Source organism: Molothrus aeneus, chromosome 8 (assembly GCF_037042795.1).
Source record: "Molothrus aeneus isolate 106 chromosome 8, BPBGC_Maene_1.0, whole genome shotgun sequence".
Taxonomy (NCBI): domain Eukaryota; kingdom Metazoa; phylum Chordata; class Aves; order Passeriformes; family Icteridae; genus Molothrus; species Molothrus aeneus.
In genome coordinates this window covers 20,748,910-20,770,858 of record NC_089653.1, presented here as the reverse complement: position 1 = coordinate 20,770,858, position 21,949 = coordinate 20,748,910, and the positions used below count along the sequence as shown (strand labels likewise).

Sequence of the window (21,949 nt, the reverse complement as noted above, 5' to 3'; positions counted from 1 at the left end):
CACTTGCACATCCTTGACTACCAGAGCTGGTGTATTTCCACACATCCAGCCGGAGAACAACCCGCACCAGCACTCCCGAGGATGCGGTGCCCCCGGGGCCCGGCCCGGCCCCGCCCCGCCCCGCCCCGCGCACGCGCGGAGCCGCCCCGCCCCTCGTCCCATTGGCCGCGCTCCCCGCTCTCCGCGCCCCTCCCCGCCCCGCCGCCGGCGCGCAGGCGCAGTCGCGACCCTTTCGGGAAGGTTCTGTGTCGCGCCAGCCTTTCCTTCCTCCGCCAGGGAAATCCTGTCCGGGTACGGGCCGCCCGCAGCCCCGCTCCTCTCCGCCCCGCCCCGCCGCCGCACGGGCTCTTCCTTGTCACCGTCTGCAGCCCGCGCCCTTCCCCTCACAGCCCGCCCGCCTCCCTCCACAGCCGCCTGCCCGCCCCCCGCAGCCGGGCCGCGACTTCCCCCCGCCCCGGTCTCTTGTTTGTCCCTGCCCCGAGCTCAGCCGCTGTCGAGCCTTGGGCTGGCCCCGCAGCCGGTCCTGCCCCGGGGACATGCGGCTGTGAGGGGCAGCCTCATCAGCGTCATCCGTGCCGCGGGGCCATGGGGGCCGCTCCCCTCGCCCCCCCCAGCCCGGGCCCCGCAAGGTCGGCGGGCGCACGGCGTCCAGCGGACTCGGACCGCTGTAGGTTAGGGGGGAGCAGGTGATGGTGCTTCCATTGCTGAGGTGCCGGCCTCGCCTCTTGCAGCTACCTGGAGGTTCTTCTCCTTGAGACGGGTTCTAACTGGGAGAGCAAGGGCGGAATAGACGGCTCCGAGCCGCAGAGTGGGACAGAAGGGACTGCCAGGAAGATCTTCGTGCCTGCAGCGCTGCTGCCAGAGTTACAGAGAAACCTGCCGCCTCTCCTCTCTCTTTCTTGTGATCACCTGGAGAGGAGAGGTGAGTTGTCTTTCACTCTTCTCGCGCAGTAGCAGTGGAGAAGTAGGCTAGCTTGCAAGGTGCAGAACTTGTTCAGGACAGCTTCAAGCCCCAGGTGGCTGCTTGGTTTGTTTTACTTGCGACTCAGCCCTATGCAAAGGCCCACTGATGGAGAAAGAGATTAGCACCGTGTTAACCGCGCGGTTCTCTCTCCTTTGCTGCAGTGCCCACTTTCACCGCTGCCTCCTGCTCTGCCTGCTCCTGCTTTCAGCATGGTAAAGAAGAACACTATCCCTGATGGGTAAGTATCCCTCACACTAAGCAAGAGGCAGGAGCGGGCATCCCACAGAGAGGGGCACTGACTGCCCCAGGCGCTTTCTTGCCTCGAGCATCTTCACCACCTACAGACAGGTTAAGGTAGGTATCTTCTCCAAGACAGGAACAGCCCAGCCATTCATTCCCCAGGTGAGTATCATGCTCCAGCCTGTCTCTAAACACTTCTCCTTCATCGGCCACACACAGTTCCTTCTTCCTAATCGTTTTACCCCCAAGTGTATGTTTACTTGGAAATGGGAGAGTAGTCCATACTCCTGGTTACTTGTGTTTGCTACTAGGAATGGCCTAAGAGTTGATAAGATGGGAGCAGGTGGTTGCATGCACAAGATCAAGGAATATTTTTGTGAATTCAGATCCAGAAACATCTCGTGGTTTTGTTTCTAACAAGAGTACGACAGAAATGTTGTATCCGCAAAAATAATCCCAGATTATTCCAAATGCACTATACAGGCCTTGTGATGACTTGATTGGAGTGCATATGTGGACCACAGAATGATGTCAATTAAAACAGATACAGTTCTATTCTTTAGCTCTAATAAAGCACAAGAAAAGAAGTCCATATTAAGAGTTTTAACCCATGTGTTCCTGACGGCATCAGTACAAACTTTTGGCTAGGAGGGTATGCTGAGATAACAGCGCGCTGTAGTGGGGCAATAACTTGCAATTTATACATTATTTGAGGAAAGAATTACATTATGCTGGTTTCAGGGGGAGTATTAAGTAGGTTTATTAAGAGCATTCTTAGGAAGAGCAATAAGATCCAAAAAACATGCGCTCCTGTAATATTTGTTGGGCCAAAAACCAGTGAATAGAAACAAAGGATGAACAGAATTTAAAAAAAAAAGAAGTGGAAGAGTTTGCATGGCTGACAAGCTCAAGGATTAAAATTAGAATAAACTTTAAAAAAAGCTGTTTAAACATGTCTTTCTCTGAAAATTTCTATGAAATTTCAGTTACATGTTAGATGTGAGCTAAAGTGGATTAGTTTTTAAGCAGCGATTCTGAAATTGGAAAACAATTAGTTGTCCTTCCTTTCTTCATACTTGGAAACAGTTACTAAAACTTTGAGAATCAAGTGCTCGTTTCTCCTTTCTTTCCCCCCCCCCCTGCATTTGAACTAGAGAAGCTATGAGGTTACATGGATTTCTTAAGTATGCAAGAATCCGTGGACTGTACTTTTGACTTCTACGACTGGAAACTAATACCTTTCAGGGAGAGAAACAGCTACTGTCAAATATTTGGTTATAAAGTTAGTATCACCTTTTGACAAAGTGCCTGATACTGAAGTGCTTACAACTTCTCCAGATAGATAGTTTTTATACTGCTAAGAAATAAAGCTAGACATCCACAGTAATAGGGGGTTGGCAGTAATGAAGGCCTTGTCAGCCCTTCAGTCTCATGAAGCAGGATGTGGATGTCACCCTTGTGCTAGCACAGCATGTTGTTCTTCACTGTCAGTTCAGTAAGCCAGGAAGACATAGAAGTGAACCCTGGAAGGGACTTAACCTAGTTTGAGTCTAGGTCATCCTGCATATGCAATTTACTGGCCCCGCAAATAGGTGTTGGCAGAAGTGGGATTGTGGTACCCTGGAGCTTAAGGACAAGTGCAGACAGTGCAGACTGTGGAAGCACAACCTCAGTCTCCATGTTGTAATAGCAGTACTCTAACTCCTTTGGTTTAATGGTACTGCAAGAGATAAGAACAGTGACACTAAATACTGGCATCTTTTCTCTTCCTGTTAGTGCCTCGATTTTTAACACTTTAATCCTGACTTCATTATGCTAATTCAAGTGATACAATAAATTGGGGTTTTCAGTTAAGGTAGTAAGTAGAAATAGTGCAACTAAACAATAAATGGTGAACCTTTTTTTAGGACAAGGGGTAATGACTTTAAAGATGAAGAGGCTTACATCAGATGTAAGGAAGAAATTTTTCACTGTAAAGATGGTGATGCACAGGAATGGGTTGCCCAGAGAAGTTCTGGATGCTCTTCCCTACGAGTGTTTTCAAGGCTGGTTGGATGGGTCTTTGAGCAACCTGGTCTAGTGGAAGGTGTCCCTTCCTGTGACAGGAGAGTTGGGACTAGATGATGTTTAAGGCTTCTTCCAACTCAAGCCATTCTACGATACAGGAAATTATATTTCTTTTTTACTAGTAATGTCTTGGAGCAGAGCTATGGTGTAGTGTCCACTGCAGTCTTGAACCTACAAAATAGTGCTGGTACTAATTTTGTAGCAAAATGAGACATCAGTGTAAAAGAGGGGTTCAAGTGACTCCTTGCACTGCAGTTTCCACATGGAGTCAAGTTCTGGTTGTTCACAGTGTCTGAAATGGTTTTAACTTTCAGTAGTTGTATATTATAATGTTTTAGTGAAGAATCAGACAGTCCAAGCTGCCTAACAAGTCATAAAATAGTATGATGTTTTTACAAATTTATACTCCTTTGTGCTTCAGCATCCAAAATCCTGCTGTGTGTATGATTACATAAACTCCAGTTTTGAAGAGCATCTGCAGAAATGTCACCTTCTGGCAAGTTTCCCTTGAATAGTATAAAAAATACTGTGTGGGGTCTTTTTGTTAGAAGGGCAAAGCTGAATTATTTTTGCCAATCCACTATAAACATGTTTCTTTAACTGAATTTTTTCTGTCCAGACTTAAAGCATCAGCATTTTCATTTAGACAGGAATATTCAATACTGTGGCATAATGGATTGTGCCTGTTCAACAGTGAGTGGGAGAGAAGGATGATATTTTACTTGTAAAAATATTTCCTATCATCAGTTTTGAATCTGGTGTCTATAGAGGTATGGAAGTCAATTGGAAAATCAGGCTTCATGTATATCATGCAGTATCAGTGGCCAAAAAAAAGGAAAAGAGGTTCCAAGTAGTATTTTCTAAATGGTCTTGCTAGAGGTGACAGTAGTTGTAAAAGTAAATCTTACAATGAATCAGTTCTAAACCAGAACATTTTACTGGAAATTAAAGCTTCCATATGACCTTAACAATGTTCATGTTAAAATCAATTATGAGAAAAACATTTGTTCCACATCTGGCTATATTAAAACTTTAAAACCACAGCAGATAAAATATGCAGCTGGATGTAATCCATAATCAGTTTCTTCATGTCCAGCCTGGTTTTCACTCAAGCCTCTGTCGCTCTTAGTGGTACAGGGATGATGATGGTGCCAACTCTTGTGATAACACCTCTGACTTCTGCCTTTCTTGCTTCCACTCACATTCAAGGAGGACACAAATCACATGTCACAAGTCTCATTCACACTTCCTAAAATGCTTAGTTAAGGCTTTGCTCCTGTAATTCCTGTTTATGTGACCACCTGCAGATGATCATCTTGGATCATTCTGCCTTTTTCTGTACTTACTCTGTAAGAGTTTGACGTTCTTTAGTCCAGGCCACTTTTAATTCCCGACCACGTTCCTTTGTTAAGAACAGAACAAATGTGAACTTATTTCCGTAGCTAATCTTTGGTTAATTTCAATCTGCTGGTTTTATTTTTAGTTCTGCAGCAGTGTGCTGAAATTTCCTGTTTAAATACCATTTTAAAGATAACATGGAACACATACCCTTTATGTTTTTGATGAAAAGTGCCTTCTGCTCATTTTCTACCATAGAGCTGTCAGCAGCTTTTGAGTTTCTTGCTGATTGTGCAGATTTTTTTTTTTTCTGGGAGGATTGAAATGGCTTTAAATACAAGAGAATAAACCCCCAAGTTTATTAAGGTCTGACAACAAATTGGCTAATCCTGGGGTATTGTTCTGTAAATCCCCTAATATGAAAAAATGTTCAGAATTTTTACAAAGCCTTTTTTACATTGTTAATTAAAGAAAATAAGATTTTAAAGCCCTTTTTGATACTTTCTTTTTTACTTTTAAATTCTCCTATCTATAATAATTATGGTTTATTTCCACTCATAGATGTCCAAGAGAAAGCAGGTTAAAACAGCACTGAATTTCTCATCTTAATTGATTAATGTACAATTTACATCTCTTAAATAGGAGTAAATAGGAACAGTCTCAGATTTGTTTTCATACTTCACAGCAAGCATAAAGCTACCAGACTCCAGAGTTTACAAACTTGGAAATTCACTTAAGAAGACTTATCCTGCAAAAAAATTTAGAATTTAGTAAACGGTTTTATTTGAAACAGCTCTCAGTGATCTCATCTCCAGCTTGCCCTTACACTTTCTTTCCTTGTGTGTCTTCTACAGACCAGCTGTTTGCAGCAGCTTTCCTGATGATGAGTTGTTATTACTTCTGTGTTGCTTCATTTGTTGTCCATTAAATTGAGCACCTGTATGTCTGCACTGTGAGCCTTGATCTGTTTTTTGCCTCATGATGAAGATTACAGAGAGAAATTAGTGCTAAAGACATGGCTGTAGAGATTGTTATGTGGTTTGTTAATATCAAATACACTTCAGTCACCCTGCTTTGTGTTTCCTTTGTTACTTCCAAGCATCTCTGAATGATGATGTTGTTATTTATATAACATGACAAACATAATTATAGATATTTCATTGAGAATTTTTCCAGCCAACTTCTAGTTTTTTATGTTCCAAAGTTGTGAACAGAGCAAAGTAGTCAGTGGTTAGAATATTTTAAAATTAAATACTTTGTTTATTTCATCAAATGTTGTAGTTTTATAAACATCAGAAAGGAATCTAGAAGCTGTTGGATGCTCCCTTCAAAGACAGAGATTAATTTAAGCATTAATTCAGAAAATTGCAAGGGAATGGACAACAGTGTTAAAGAATCTCGTGGAAATGTTTTGTATTTTAATAGTTGAGGTATTAGCCAAAAATGCAAAAAGCCTGTGTAGATTTTAAGTCATCCAGCTGCACCTTGTTAGGTTATAGAGACAATTCGCACTTGCAGAAGAAGAAATAATAGTTCTAAGTTTAGAAAGTTACCTCTTTGAAGGTAAAATTGATTTGCTGATTAACTTGTTTTCCTCTTCAGATAATGCTTTTCATCCTTTTTTAAAAATTGAAATCTCTGAAATATTGTATATGGAGAGCTTTTTCAGCACAATGTAGAACTTGTGCATACCAGCTCTTTGTGGTTTTGGAATTACAGGTGTTTTGAGTGTTGTAACAAATCCTCTTATTGGTGATTTGTGATAGGTTTTGTTGTGATGGAATATTCTCTGTATTTTTCAAAATGGTGAGAGAAATTTCAATCAAGAGTGTTTCTTTGAAAAAGAAGCATATTACAAAGGAAACATTTTTGGAAAATAGAGATTATCTCTGTTGTTAATGAAAGTAAACTTTGCATTTCATTGTCAATTAAATGATTGATGTGTGCCTATGGTAACTTTTTAAAGGTGTTTGATTCAGTCAGGTTGAAAAACGTCCACCAACTACAACAGTACATTTTTACCTGTTGAACCTTACACATCTGCTTTGCTATATATTGCTGCTACTTGTTTGTAAATGTTATCCTGCCATTTTGAGGAGAGCAATTTCCTGGAAGTTGAAGAAGAAGGAAGGAAAAAGACTCTTTTTAAGTGTCCTGATGATACTTTGAAACTGCTTCATGAAAAAATTGCAGATTTGGGGATCTAATTATACTTTATGATAACAGCAATTTTTATGTGCTCTGTGCTGCAAGTGCCTTCTGTTGAATCATGCAACTTGAAAACCTTTAAAATGTAATATTTCTTTCCTTACAGATGGCGGAGCTTGACACCAGTTGGACAGCCTATTCCAGGAACGAGATTTATTGCATTCAAAGTACCTTTAAAAGGGGTATGTATAAAAGTAACTGCAAATTGGCTGTATTAGATAAACTACAAAAGCAATAAAAAATAGCATGACTATACATGCAAATTTCAAGAAAGTTTTTTAAAAAATAATTTATTCAGATTTAAGCCTTTCAACCATCTGGCTTTTAAAAATAATATTCTATATTTTTCTTAATTTTCTTTATTTCTGATGTTACTGTTTTTATTTATCTTTTAAAAATAATCAAGCTTCTAAATCAATCAGCATACTTCATTTGATCACAATTAAGTGCCTAAATTCATAATCTTATTAAATATCTTTTCATGGCTGTTTTAAGAAAATCATATGGAAGATTTTATGATATGAATAACAGTCTAGGCAATGTTAGCCAAAGTATAATTTTATAGAAATTAAGCACTCATTGAAGGATACCAGCCACTGCAGAACTTGCAAAACTATAGATCCAAACTGGCAATTTCATAAGCAAAAAGCTTCAGATCTGGTGGGAATGTATTATAGCTAAAAAAGAAGTCTTCATAGATTTCTCCTATTTTACTAATTAATTAGTTTATGAAGTACTTTTATTAGTATTTCCTTTAGAGTCTTGCTAGCTTAAAGTGCCATCCTAAGCTATTAAATACACTGAGTTAAATCTTTAAATTCTTTGTTTCTACAATATGTGGAGGTTGTCTTGTAGAGACTGTTCAGTTCTTTAGTGCCTAGGCCTTTTTGGAGGCATAGGGCAAATTAGTGTTAATTTATACAGAAGGGCAAATAGGACAAGTGCAGCATAAATTGACTTCTACAAGTCCTTGCTTTAGATACAGAGAAAATAAACGTTTTCAAGCACTTTTAAAGAAAGTACAGTGGTCTGACATAACTCTAGCAGTTAAAGGGAAATGTTCTGTCTAAGCTTTTGTCTTCAGATTGCTCTCTAGTATCCATACACAAAAATTTTGGTTCTTTGGATATAATACTACCCATTATGTTTTCAGTCACCATTCAGTTCAGTTTTATTAGGAATGACTGAAGTGAAATGCAGGATTTGCTTCCTGCAGCTGCCTTTACAGCTTTAGGATGATGGTTTGGTTCCTTGGACACCAAGGATCTCATACTTAACATGTCATGTTCTCCAAGATGTGGAGGGATTGTACAGCAGTTGTGTGATTTTCCACCAAGACTGCCAGTCAACAAATCAAGCTGTGAATATAAAATCCAGTAGAGTTATAATTGGCTTCTTTACTCTTGTCACAAGGACCACTCCACATCAGCCTGTTACTCATTTCCTGTCCTACCGATCTCACTGGGGTGTAGATCTATGTTCTGAGAAGCTGTCTTGGCCAGACATAAAGTCTGCTACCCAAGGATGCAAAATCTGTAACATTTCTGTCCCTTCAGCTTGTTCAGTTTCAGCTATGCAAGACAGAGAAATGACAAGTCTGCCAGAGACCGTGTGCTTGAAGGCCACAGAGTTTGTGGCAGAACACACGTAAAATGTGTGACTGGCTTTGCAGAGGTGGTCAGTAAATCTGCCTGAAGATGCTGAAGACCTGATCGGTTGTAGTTTGTTGGAAGTCCTATTATTTATTAAATTGGTGGAACAGACCTCTTAAATATGCAGCAGTTTGCTTCTTTGCTGTGTATTAGGAACTTGATTGGTGATTCCTTCCAAAGAGAGACAACATATTTTCAGTATTTGAAGATACAGGGTTGTCATCTTAGAAGATGTGCTGTTAGTAAAGATCATGTGTTTACTTGGAAGGATTTTCTGTCTTCCCTTTCACATCACCATTATAAACATTGTAGTGTAGTAAGAATTGGGCAAGTTCTTTCCCATGCCATTAGAAGGATTTTTAGAATTGGTTCTGATTTCTCACATTCTCAAAGCCCTATTAAACACCTAAACTACTGAATAGTCAGCAAGAGTTTTTCAGAAAATTCCAGAGCCTTTCAAAACATAGTGTTTCATAACACATAAAACTGTCTACTCAATCAATATGTTTGGAGATCCCTTATTTTTGTAAATTACATTCCTCCTCAGTTTCTGTCATGTCATATAGTAAAAATTCTTTAATATTCTACCATAGACCTTTTGCAGATTCACCATTGTCACCTCAAAGTTGTTAAGTTCGGTTTCAGATTAGACTTGAGAGTCACTGCTGAGTAGCAGTGACATAACTGACTCATGTTCATTTTGTTTAAATTTCTACAACATCCACTTTTTTCAGCAGTGCACTGGTGTCTGAAATACATAGGACTGAATACTTTATTACTTCCTTTGTATCCTCCTCCTCCTTTCAGCTCAAGCTTCCTAATCACATACCAGCTTTGATATGACTGCCCTGCTGTTTATTCTCTACTTCAGTTTCCTGTCTCTATTTCCAGACTCAAGACTTCTTGCTAGCATTTTACATTAGAATCTGTACAGTCAAAACAAGGAATGGTTAGTTACCCTATAGCATCTGTGGTTCTAAGAAGTATGTGGTCTGTGGCTGCCTTCCTTTCCAATAGTTCTGAGTCCAGTCTGCTTGAATTTCTTGTTGACAAAGGAACTGACAGGTGGTTGAGGCTGCTGCATCTTTTGCCACTGTCTTTATTGGTTCTGGCTGAGCCTGTGTCAAAAGGCTCTCACAATGGACAAGTGCACTGTTCAGAGAAAATCCAGTCTTGAGTATATGAGCCATTTTCATACCTAAAGTGAAGAACACATTTCAAAAACCACAGCTACAATAGGGTGAGTAAACATTTTTCTCACTGTTTGTCAAATGAAATGAATTATTCATTATCCACCAACACACAGCTTTCTTAGTCACGATATTTGGTCTTACTTAATATTCCCCAGTGCTAAATGATATGCAAGTACTCTCTGTCAAGAGATGAAGGAGGGATAAAAATGTCTGCACAACATTTGTGGGAAGAAAGTTAAACCTTTAGAAATGAACTCTTGTATCACAATTTCTTATGTTTTATATGTAATACACTTCTAGTTTTGAGTTACTGTGCAGGACGAAATTTGGGGGAAGTAGATTGTAGTGTTTTGCTTTTTGGTGTGTTTAGTTATATAAAAATCAATATATACATGCTGCAGCTTTCAGAATTTTTGTCTGTCAAGTTATAGCTAATTTTAATAATGTTTGTTAACACTGTACAAGCAGAAATGCTCACATTGCCTTGCATTTTTATCTAAATAGGAATGCATAAATTTTTGCTTTCTTTTTGGTTCCTCTTACCTGTATAATACATGGATGTGGTTCTGATAATTAAACACTCTCTTTTAAATATTGATGTTTCCTAGTACTAATTAAAACAGCTGAATATTACAAATGTCTTACTATTAGAATGTAAAAAGAATATATTTCTTTTCCATTTTCTTTTTAGGCAATTAACCAGAGGCTTACCCCAACCCAGAAATTTACACCAAAAGACTTAATTGCTGCAATGAAAGCCCTAAATGTGGAGCTTGGATTAATTATTGATTTAACATACACCACACGATACTATGAAGTTAAGGTAACAAAAGCCTAACAAAAATGTAAAAGAGTTACTGCAACTTTTGTTTTAAAGTGTATATACATTTTCTTACCTTGAATTGGAATAGACAAGCTATCTAGACTACTTTTATGTCTCCAATAGAAAATAAATGTTTTATCACAGAGGAAATAGCTCATTCTCCCAGCTAGTTGCATTTATGGCTGATTAGTATTATGGTAACTCAGTAATGGATGAAGATTTCAGTGCCAGGCACTGCACAAAAAGTGCAGAAGGGTTATATCCTTTGTCCTGAAGATATTCTCATTTATTACTAGGTGGTTCTTTTTACTGATCCTCAGTGAAATCCACTTAAGAAGGTGTACATTTTTAAACTACTTTATCAATTTAAAAGTTTTTGCCTGGATAGTTCAAGCAATTGTGATTTATCAGCCTCCTGTTGAAAAGGAGAATAAATGACATTGTTATATCAGAATGCAAATCTTTGTATGCACACGGGCTCTAGGCATTAAGGGAGTGAATTTGTGAGTATGTACATGGTTGTGGGTAGGAGGGACAAATACTGCTAATAATTGTAAAATGGGTTAGAATGGAATGCCAAGAAACTACTCCCTTAGTTAATGTGCAGCCTTATTAGCAGGGATAAATAAATCTTATGTAGAAACTGTTCCTTGTCTGACATGGTCTTTAATGTAGAAATGTTAGTGGTAGTTTCTGAGAGTTTATAAAATTGTGTCAAGATTGTTTTCAGTTCCTATTCAGGATTTGAACAACTGGTTTACATTGTCGTTATGTTAGATACTGCTTAAGGTTTCTCATTGTTGCAAGACTTCAGTATTTTTTACCATTCCTTTTTTCTTTTTTTTTTGTTAGGATTTACCCAAAAGTGTGCAGTATAAGAAACTTTATACTGTTGGACTGGAAGTCCCTGATAATGCTACTATCTTACAGTTCAAAAAGTGGGTCAGAAAATTTCTTTGGGAAAATGCAGGAAATGGTAAATATCAGCATCCTGTGCTGTAAAAAAACTCACCAAAATTTTATTTCAGTACTAACCATGTCATTTACTAGTTTCAATATTCAATAAAACGTATGACACCAGCGATCTCAGGCTTGGGCTTTTTGCAGCACTTTCCACTTCATTATCATGATAAGATCCATTATGCAAACCACTATGTATCTTTTTTTTCAATCAAAACATGTTTTTTTCAAAAATGACTGGAACTTAAATGCACTTCCTAATAGTGTTACATTTGTGTTATGAGTCAAAGTAACTGCAGCAAGGCCTTCCTCTGTGTGACCCAATTGTTTACCATCAGCTGAGTGTTGGAGCTGCCAGCCCTTGGTGGATGTTTGAAATAGCACTGGGTCTCTGATGGCACTGGGCACTGATCTGTGTGAGCAGCTTCAGTGCATTTAGTCTGATGTAGTGTTCTTTGTCTTAGGAGTCCATTATTGCCCTCAGATCTGAACAGTTCTTGAAAAATCTGATTACAGACCCGGTGTCGGTGTTTCCACAATGTGGCTGTGCTGCTATTTCAGTGTCTGTGCTACAGGACAGTTCTTGGCTGAGATTAGATAAGGTGCTTTTTGTGAAAATAATTTAGTGTGTGTTTTGCCACAGTGTGTTTGTAGCTTTAAGCTTCCCACTCCTTTTGGTAGTGAGCAGATTAGGCAGATTTTACCTGTTTGTTTATCCAATAATGGTGGACCATTCTTTCACACCTTTTTGTGATGTTTGCTGTGGTTCCTTTGGCATTCTCTTTGGGAAAGATATTAACTGCCCAAGTGCATACAGTTTTTACTGCAAAGCATAACCAGGGTCTTCCTGTAGCTGATCAATTGTTTTGTGAAAAAGTTCTGACCTTAATTTCAGATATAAGAGCCTGAATTAGAACTACTGGGAAGATGAAAAAGTATAAGAAAAAGCCTTTGTCCTTGTTCAGGAAGTTAGTTCTTCCTTTGCTCTTTTTTGGCTTAAGGAAATTACCTGGTGATTATTAGTTTTCTTTTGGTTTAGATCTAGTGCTTTTTTGTGTGATAAAGAATTGTGTGTATCTGAATCTGATCTTGAGAGAATCGATTCCTGATTTGTTACTGGATGTTGACATGCAGTTATAGCTTGTAAGGGCATTTTGGCAGAGCTTATGTAACTTCTGACTTTGAGAGAACTTTCCTCCTAGTGATTTGGCCTCTGTTTTGGATAATCCCTAAAATATCTCAGAATTCCTTTTACAAATACTTTTTAAGAAGGTGGTTCTTTTTTAGTGTTTTAGTTGTTGGGACACCAACTTGGAATGAACTTCTGTGGCAATTAGACTGTCGTGATCTGTGGCAAACACATTCTGTCTCAGTTATATTTTATGTCATTCAAAAGTTTATCAATGTCCTGTTTCAAAGACCATCTGTCACTACTGTCTCTGCCAAAACTTTGTTCTTCTGATGATGATAATTTTTCTTCAAAAATCTAGCCTAAAACTTAATCAGTTATGCATTTATTCTTCTACCAGCTTTGCCCTTTATTGTTGTTCTCTGTTCCCACTATTACATTCAGTAGCTCAGATTTGTGTTTACAGACTAAGACAAGCTTTCTTCTTTTACTACCATCATAGTAGCCCTTTCTATATATATATATATATATTTAACTTGTTTGTTTTTCATTACATTTCAATATGAATATAAATAGTCTGGATGGGGTTTTACCAGTGCCTTGCATGACTGTATTAGAGTTTCCCTGTTTCTCTCATTTGAAACACTCTGGCAATAGTAAGTTATTCTGCTTTTTAGCCTTTGGCCAATAATATTTGAAAAAATATTTCTGTAGATTACTGGTCCTTTTTTTCTCCATGTATTATACTCCTAAGCTTTTAATTCTTTCAGGTGCATTATGTGTAAGTTAAGTTCCTCAGTTCTACATTTGCTTGTTGAAATTTGCTTTCAAACCCGTATTTTATTCTTTTTCTCCTGTTACTGCAATGGCTGAGGTTAGGTGCTTTACCTGCCATCACTCTTTCTTTTTTTCTACATTCTGCAGAGTCAATCTCAGCCATCACAGGTTTGGAAGTAGTAAGCTAACAGCTGCTAGAGATCCAGCATGGAGAGGACATGTGTCTTGTCTGGACATGTCTCTTGTTTTACAGGCATGACAGTAGAATTTGTAAATAGCAAGGATTATTTATTATTATTTTGCTAGAAAAGCAGAGATATTTTTTTTGTAAAAAAAAAGTTGTGCTAGCTTTCTGTTAATTTCACTTTCTGGACTATTAAAGACTCTTTCCTTTTTTGACAGAGAAACTCATTGGCGTGCACTGTACTAACGGAATTAATAGAACTGGCTATCTTATATGTAGGTAAGGCTGTATGAAAGCAGAAATTATTCTTCACAAAAAGTAGCATCCTTATAATACTCTCTATTCCCTTTGGGACAATAACATAGTCATATTTTTCTTACCTTATAGATATCTTATAGATGTTGAAGGCTGGGATCCAGAGGCAGCAATTCAGGGTAGGTTTATATTTTGAACTAAGGCACATGTCAGGTTGTACTTCATAATTACTAAAAACTCACAAATACAACAATTCTCTTTTAGTATCTTTTCAGCAATTGCATGTGCTGACTTATATAGAAGATTTTATAGTCAACTGTTGATTCTATTCCAGGCAGGACTTGAGCAATAGCAGATTGACAGCACAGGAGGAGTATGTTTTACCTGCTTAAATTTTTTATTTTTACTTGAAAGAGTTTTCACTCATAGTTTGCTGCCACTACTAGTTTCAGGAGTCTTTTTAAAAAATGCTGCAATGATGGCAGCTTGATGAAATATTTAATACCAAGTTAGAATTGTTTCAAATTCAGCATCTCACGTGGAACAGAAACTTGCCTTTCACATTTTTGTGGCTCAGTTTGACCATGTTTCATGAGACTGTATTTTTTCCTTTTCTCTAGCTTTTGGTGATGCCAGAGGTCACCGTATGGATGGCCTTGTGTATCTCACAGATCTCAGGACGCAGCCGATGCGAAGGTGAGCAAAAGCTTTTAGTTGTGTGCTTAAGATCTTCCAGTATGTCTCCTGGCATTTTTAAAAGTTCATTTCCAGTCCTAAGCCAAAATTACTTTCCTCTTAAACCTCTAATATGAAACTACACATAGATGTAAAACATCTGTGTAGTAGTTTGTGTATTGTCAGATGAATAACATGAAGTGCAGTGTGCTTTGTTCATCTTTCCAGTGTATATGGTTTGAAAGATTGTTTTTCATCTGACAGCTACTACTGAACATTGTTGTGCTTTTATCATACTGTGACAAGTGTACTGAGTCTGTATTCTCTCAGAAGCTGAAAGGAGCCACTGCAAAGGTGTCTTTGTAAGCGCCGTGATCTGTCTGCTGTTGTTGGCACTGTAGAACAAGATATTACAAAAAAAAATAGTAGAACGGTTTTAAGAATAAAAAAATATAGGAAAGTGGAACATCGTTCTTGTCCCCTCTGTTCACAGTAGTTGTATCTCTGATGTTTAAGAACATTATGTTTATCATCGTCTCCTAAGAGCAGCCAACTTTTAATGTCTTCCTAAGGTATTTGTGCCAATGATGCCTTGTAGCAGTAAATGAATTTTACAATTAATACCTGAGTGATTTGTTTCTTTTCCAATTAATTGAAAGTCCTTTGTTTTGCTCTTATTGTTGTTTCATAGTCTGTGCAAGATGAAGTTGGAATCATGTCAGAATTTTAAAATAAATTTACAAGATTAATGTTTTCTGAGTTGTCTGTAAATTTTACTTAACATAAAATTTCTGTCATTCAGAACTGAAAAATTTTATGGGAGTGGGTTTTTTCTCTGTCAGTAGTATGCTTTAAAAAAGGAAGCTTATGTGAGATTTTTTTTCCCCCCCTTAGTAACCTTGGAATGGATGTATGGGATGCAGATGAAGATATTATCCCACCACCACATGCAATGGAAGGATCTGTAGAGCGGTTCCCAAATGAAGATTTTCAGGGGTAATAGGCTGAAAAATGGAATTCAAAACAAAACACAAAACCAACCAACCAAAAGCAAACAAACAAAAAAAAAACCCGACAAAAAACCACAAAAGAATTGTTTCTTATTGAAAATACCATAGATACTCAAAAGAGATTTTATTAATATAGCCTACCCATGTAAAATGTATTAACAGAATTTGACAAAACAGCAACAAGATATGGGTAAGAAAGGGAATGTATGCTGTTAGAAGTCTGTAAGTAATTAGTTCACTTAGGAAAATGCAGTTTTACTTAGCCTGTTGTTCTTCATTATTCTACAATAATCTGCAGTTATTTTTGATTAATTTTGAATCACTGGTTTTGCCCATTTAACAAGTACTGTAGAGTTACAATTGAATGTTTGTCACAGCTTCTGCTTTAACACTGAGGGTTTTATAATCTTACATACAGTTTGGGTTATTAATAATTTTGATACCTTAATATTTGATTAAGGTCTTTCATATAAATTCTTGGTTAAAAATTAATTGTTTTCATTAATGACTTGTAGCACTTTTAAGTATGATATTCAATACTTCTTAACAGGTCTGGGAAAAGATTAAGAATTTATGATGACCACTCTCACAATGATTTGCAAGGACAGATGCAGTTGCGAGATTTTGACTTCGTTAATAAGGGGCCTGGACAGAGACGAAGACAATTTCATGACCATCAAACTCAGGATGAATTAAGAGCATCAGTGCAGATGCGAAATTGGGACTACAACAGGGGACCAGAACAAAGAGCCTTTACTGATCACCAGTTTTATGATGATTATCAAGAAGACACGCAGCTGAAGGACCTAGACTTCAGTAGCAAGGGACATGGACAGAGTTTGAGACCTTTTCATGGACACCAGTTTCATGATGATTTGCAAGCAGACAGGCAGTCTTTTGGCTTCAACAGAGGACGGGAGCAGAGGCAGAGATCCTTTCCTGACCATCCATCTCCTAATGATTTCCAGGAAGACAGGCAGTCAAAGGATTTTGATTTTGGTGGCAGGGGCCGTGGCCAGAGGCGAAAACTGTTCCGTGACCACCAATCTCATGATGAATTTCAGATTCAAATGCAGTTAAAAGAATTGGATTCTGCCAGTAGAGGTCCTGGCCAAAGACTAAGATCCTTCCATGACTATGAGTCGCATGATGGCTTGCAGTCACAGATGCAATTGGGAGATTTTGAATTTGTTAAGAGGGGTCGTGGGCAGAGGATGAGACCTTTCAATGATCACCAGCCCCATAATGACTTAAAAACAGAGATGCAGCTGAAAGATTATGATAATAAAGGTCCTGGACAAAGGTGCAGACCTTTTCATGACCCTCAGCCTTATGATGGCTTACAGGAACAGACTCAATCAAAAGATTTTGATTATGGTAACAAAGTGCATGGACAAAGGCCAAGACCTTTTCATGATCATCCAGGTCACAATGACTTGCCACGTGAATGGTGTTCAGACAGGTAAAGCATCCTTAAGCTGTAAGAACAGAAATAGAGAATAAAAGTGTAAATCTCAGCAGTTTTAACTTAAATGAAGTGGTTTTTTAAAATATTTTTTTAAAAAATCAATCATCCTTTTTCTATATAAATGATCAGTTCATTAACTTTTCTTGTTTTGACTTAATTGACTTAGGGTTTGATATAAGCTGGAGTGTTGCAGCTTCAAAAGCCAGTGTTTCCTTAGTTAGAAGGTTGTGCATCTTTAAAATTTGTGTTTCCTTTGCCTTTTAGTCAGCTTGAAACAAAACTCTTGTCTGACTTTGTTTTGTACAGAAACTTACGCTTAAAAAGAAGTCCTCTGGACAAAAGAGGATATGAAATTTTATTTATGCCTTCAGCCAAACACAGATAAACAGGAGTGCTACAAGGAAGTTTGATTTGCCTTTGTTTATTCCATGAGTTAATAATTTGTTGGAAATCTGCTTCAGAACTTGCATTATATTCTCACAGATACATACATCACTTACTAATAAACCTAGAAGCATATGATTTTGAGGTATTAAATGAATACAATTATTACAATTTTTGTTAAAATTTTAAGTAATCTTTATTAAAAGAATAAATATTTTATTTTATTTTATTTGATGTGTATTTTTTCCCAAATCTTACAAATGTTGGCAGTCTTTTTAACATGCAGTTCTTTTGGTTATTTGCAGAAGTCAGTCCTTTCCTTCCCATGAAAATGTACCAGAACCTCATTTCTCCTCATCTCCTTCACTTCACAGAGATTACGGGTCTGATAATGATGACTTTAACAGAAATTACAGGTAAGTGTCAGATATCGTACATTGTTTTCTGATTTACCTTTGTAGTATTACTCCCCCTGTTTCCAGCTCAGAAATACAAATTAACTGCACAGTGCAAAAATCTGTGTTAATATTTTTGCTTAAATGCAGTTTAATCCATTGGATCTGAGTACTGAGCAAATTAATGTGACTAATTTGTCCATTGATACTGAGTTTTGAGTGTTATTATTGTGTGAATCCCTGACATAATCATTGACATGGCAAGCACAGTTCAAGCTAATGAATTACATCATATGAAAATCGTGTGTCAGTGAGCAAAAAAGCAAAGGACAGATGCTGTATTTAACTCAAGTGCTGTGTACAATGAGCTAAGGAGTTTTACTGTGCAGGATGGGCAGACACTGAACTGGGTTGCCCCGAGCCATTGTCCCACATCTTTAAGAATGGACATAGCCCCTGTACAAACTCATCTAATGAGACTTAGTTTGAGTGACCCTGGCTACTTCTAGAGATCCTTTGCAGTCTGAGTGAATCTATGGTTCAGTAAGGGAGAAGATTTTAAAATTTTAAAGATTGTTTTGAATTGGCTTTATACACCACTTACTTTACCAAGCAAGGAATGTATTTGAGAGTAAAGAGAATTGAAATATAAATATATATACACAGTATCTGCATTTTTAGACTATTCCATAGACTATTCATATTTTATAGGAGAGTGAGTCTTCTGTTGCAGAAAAATTAATAATTAAAATATTTTCCAAAATACATTATCACCTGTTGAGGATATGTACTAGAGAGCTATTGTTACATATTGTACACAAAAATGAAAACACAGACTTAGGAAAAAAAGTCCCCTAGGTAAAGATATCCTCAGTAAACCAGTAATTTTAATTGTAAACAGCACTTGAAACAAAACTTCATCTAGTAGAATTACTTACTGTAAAGAGCTGTAATTTTAATCACTAGAATTGGAAAGTTAATACAAACAAGTTTGCAATATCCATAGAGAGGATTTTAATTTCAGGGGTTAAAAATGACAATGAGGGTTTGAATTGTTCTTTCAGTGTTAGACACAGTTAATTTCTAGTGGTGGCCATCAGCAATAAATCAACTGTTTTATTTCTATGAATTTCACTGTTGATATTTGTTCTTGCAGTAATCGACCACATTGTCCTGAAGACAATAGGAGAGTGCATCCCTCAGAGGAATTTAATAGAGGAAAAAACAGATTTGCACCATACTCTTCACGAACAATGCACCCATCTTCATCCATACACCAAGAAGATAGTTCAGTAGACTATGAAAGAAAGCATTTTCAGGGTGAAACTACCAGAAGCATGGAACAAAATAAAAGATTACCAGTTGTAACAGTTGATTACAATTATGGTCTGCCACTAGACTATGGACCTGAAGAGGATGAGAGATCCCATTATGATTTACCACCAAGAGACCACTACAACTGGAACTAAATAAAAAGGACAATGTTTGCTCAGCTTAGAATTGCTTTTACCCATTTTATTTTGTATGTGGACCAATTTTTTTTAAAGCAAATTTAGTTAAATGAAAATTTCAGTAAAGAACAGGTCTCTATTGTAAGATTAGCTTCTACTGATATTTGGTTCTTTAAATTTCTTAGGCCGTATTTGTTAAGTGTCATTGGAGACAATGTCTCTGTACACATGGAGTTAAAGCAGTTCTTCCTTTTAGTAAAATTGCAACCCTGAAAGAAACAACCCCTTAAAACAAACAACTTTCTGAGTGATTGTGTTTGTTTTTTGTGTTACAGTTCTTTAAAATATATGTGATTTCCAGATGCATAATAAAACACTGCACTATCAGGTAGACTAGCATTGAAAGTATAGCGAAAATACTTAGAAATTAATGAAGCCAGGTTATGTACAGTTTTGAAAACAGAACATTGAATTACTGCTAAAAGTCATTGCAGCACCACAGTTTACTTCCATATTATCTGTATCATCCACTGAACTGACCTAGTTGCATTCTTTTTCATAGCAGAATTTTTCCCAGATTGCTAAGAACATGTAAACAAGTGGAATTTGAATATTCTAAATGTCAAACTTGCTTTTCAGTAATTGGAATATTTCATCCTGATTGTGTATTTTTTCCTGATCCCTTAGGTTATCTGTGTTTCAGAATAGCCCACTGCAGGTAAATTTCACCAGTTTCTCAGCAACAAATCCTAAGGAAGGTAGGTCATGTATGTCACCTTCACTGTCTCGACTGGCCAAGGGCACTGGTGCCCATGTACTTAGGCCTCCTTGTTTGTCAGTCACATCTGCCCTACTCCTCAGTTCTGTTGTTTACTATTTTCTTCTTACAGCAGAGCAATGTAATCAGAACTGCAAACTTATTTCTTCAGGTGAGCTCCTTTTAAGGGTCATGTATTGAACAGTCTCATGAACTGTCTATGGCTCTCACAAAGGTAGTGCAACAAACATTAACTAAATTTATGCCAGCAGCTGCCCAGTAGCACCTAGAGCTCCTGCTATGGATAAGGAAATCATTCCCTAGGATGAAAAACAGTATTGCTATTACACTTAGGTAAATTGAAATACCTACATTTTTCATTACTATTACATTTTAATGAAGTAATACTTGAAAAGGCATCACAATAAATAAGGATAAAGGTAGAGCATTATATTAAAATAAACAATTCAATGCAGGTTACTTAAGTCATACAGCTAAGACACTGCCTTAAAAGCAAAGCTTTAAAGCATCAAGCAAGAGAGCAAGAGGGTCTAGGTATACACTAGAAAACTGGGAAAAAAAGTGTTTGTACCAAAACCCAGAAAAGTTTTTTTTTGGCTTTTAATGGCAGCATAAACCCAGATTTCTGAATTTGTGGTTCTGTACTAAATAAGAACTAGATTGGAGTATCTTGTAACTCCTGTTGTTTGGTAACACATGCAAACAGTTCCCCTAGTCAAAGGACTCCATGGGTATAAATTCATACTGCAAATGCTTCATTGCCTGTGCAACTGGTAGAACAACTTTGGCTTTGTTCATTGTACAAAGTAAATAGTTTTCTCATTTTCACAGCAGCTTTGTATTTCCCATTAAATTGTATTTGCCATCAAATCTGATGGTGAGCTTCATTCATGTGGTCTCAGGAATGAAGCCCTGTCTATATAAACCAGTTGTGGAACTGAACACTAAAAGTTATGAAAAGGCATTTGTTCCTTCACTTGCCTTTCCTTTTTTTTTTTAACTTGAGCTGTAAGATGAGAATCTTTATCTACACTTCTTTATTTGGAAGCAAGAAAGATCTGCAACATGGGCTACTATAGATCCTTTTTAAAAAATCAACAAAAAACACCTTTCCTGGCATTTTCCAGCAGGGACTCAAAAATTACAGACTGATATTATAAGCATTTGTTTGAGGTTTTTTTCCTACTATGTATGCAGTATTCATAAAGTGAATAAAGAGCAGAAAACATTTGCCCTTTGTATTTCTGTTTTGGGGTTTGTTATTTAGGATTCCAGTGACCCTAGAGTCAATCCTTTGCTACTTCAGACTGGAGACTTGAAAAGCTGCTGCACTGGAAGGCTCAGTGAAGAAGAAATATGGCATAAGAAGTTAAGATCAGCAGCAGCTCTTACCAGCCCTTGTCAGTTCCTGCAGGACCCTTTGAGGTTTCAGGTGCAAACAACAAGGTGGTGCAATTCTGTTATCTCACAAAATAAATGTCACTTTCCTGCCTATGTTGAATGTCTCTCTTCAGGGAATATTGTTAGACATGATGTTTCCACAAGTGGTTTGAGAAGACTATAGGGAAATAGACATAGTTTTGTTTGTGTATTTATTTATTTATAATTTAGGATAAGGCTCTCCACCCTATTGTTCCTAATGGAATTATGCAGAACTAAGCCCACATAATGTATTAGAAACTCCAGATGACATTTATCTCAAATTCCACAGATTGGTTCATCACTGTGTATTCACATCTGTACTATTTAATTGCTAATTAAATTCACATGGTAGAGAATGAAATTAAATGTTTCTTGTTTTTTAAGGGAATATTATATTACAGCAGCACTCATAACTAAAACACAATACTTTTATTTATTTCACAGTTGTACAAAAAGGCCATAAAATTTTGCTGGTCTCTTTCATGTATGTTCTCAGCAAACATAGAACTAGCTGTTGTTGTTGTATCACAGAGCATAAAAAGCCAGATAGTGTTGGTTTCCCACTGCCCTGAGTGT

At 37.5% G+C, this 21,949-nt stretch overlaps 1 protein-coding gene across 4 annotated transcripts; it reads left to right on the top strand.

Moving 5' to 3' along the window:
- Positions 1 to 247: 247 nt before the first annotated feature.
- Positions 248 to 21,182, top strand: LOC136559534 (uncharacterized). Of its 4 annotated transcripts, XM_066554806.1 has the most exons (13): positions 248 to 291; positions 732 to 922; positions 1,126 to 1,202; positions 6,924 to 6,999; positions 10,354 to 10,485; positions 11,338 to 11,461; positions 13,754 to 13,814; positions 13,923 to 13,969; positions 14,411 to 14,486; positions 15,360 to 15,461; positions 16,026 to 16,937; positions 17,633 to 17,743; positions 18,879 to 21,182. In XM_066554806.1, the coding sequence occupies exons 3-13, from the start codon at positions 1,174 to 1,176 to the stop codon at positions 19,189 to 19,191; spliced, it is 1,983 nt and encodes a 660-aa protein (XP_066410903.1). In that variant the 5' UTR covers positions 248 to 291; positions 732 to 922; positions 1,126 to 1,173; the 3' UTR covers positions 19,192 to 21,182. The 4 variants fall into 4 exon arrangements, with proteins under 4 accessions (XP_066410903.1, XP_066410902.1, XP_066410904.1 ...); XM_066554805.1 differs by lacking the exon at positions 248 to 291 and having other exon boundaries at positions 493 to 922; XM_066554807.1 differs by lacking the exons at positions 248 to 291; positions 1,126 to 1,202 and having other exon boundaries at positions 495 to 922.
- Positions 21,183 to 21,949: the final 767 nt, after the last annotated feature.

Coding starts and splice junctions, on each gene's coding strand:
- LOC136559534 (XM_066554806.1), top strand. CDS start 1,174: ATGGTAAAGAAGAACACTATCCCTGATGG. Junction 7,000..10,353: donor TCAAAGTACCTTTAAAAGGG/GTATGTATAAAA, acceptor TTTTCTTTTTAG/GCAATTAACCAGAGGCTTAC. Junction 15,462..16,025: donor CCAAATGAAGATTTTCAGGG/GTAATAGGCTGA, acceptor ACTTCTTAACAG/GTCTGGGAAAAGATTAAGAA.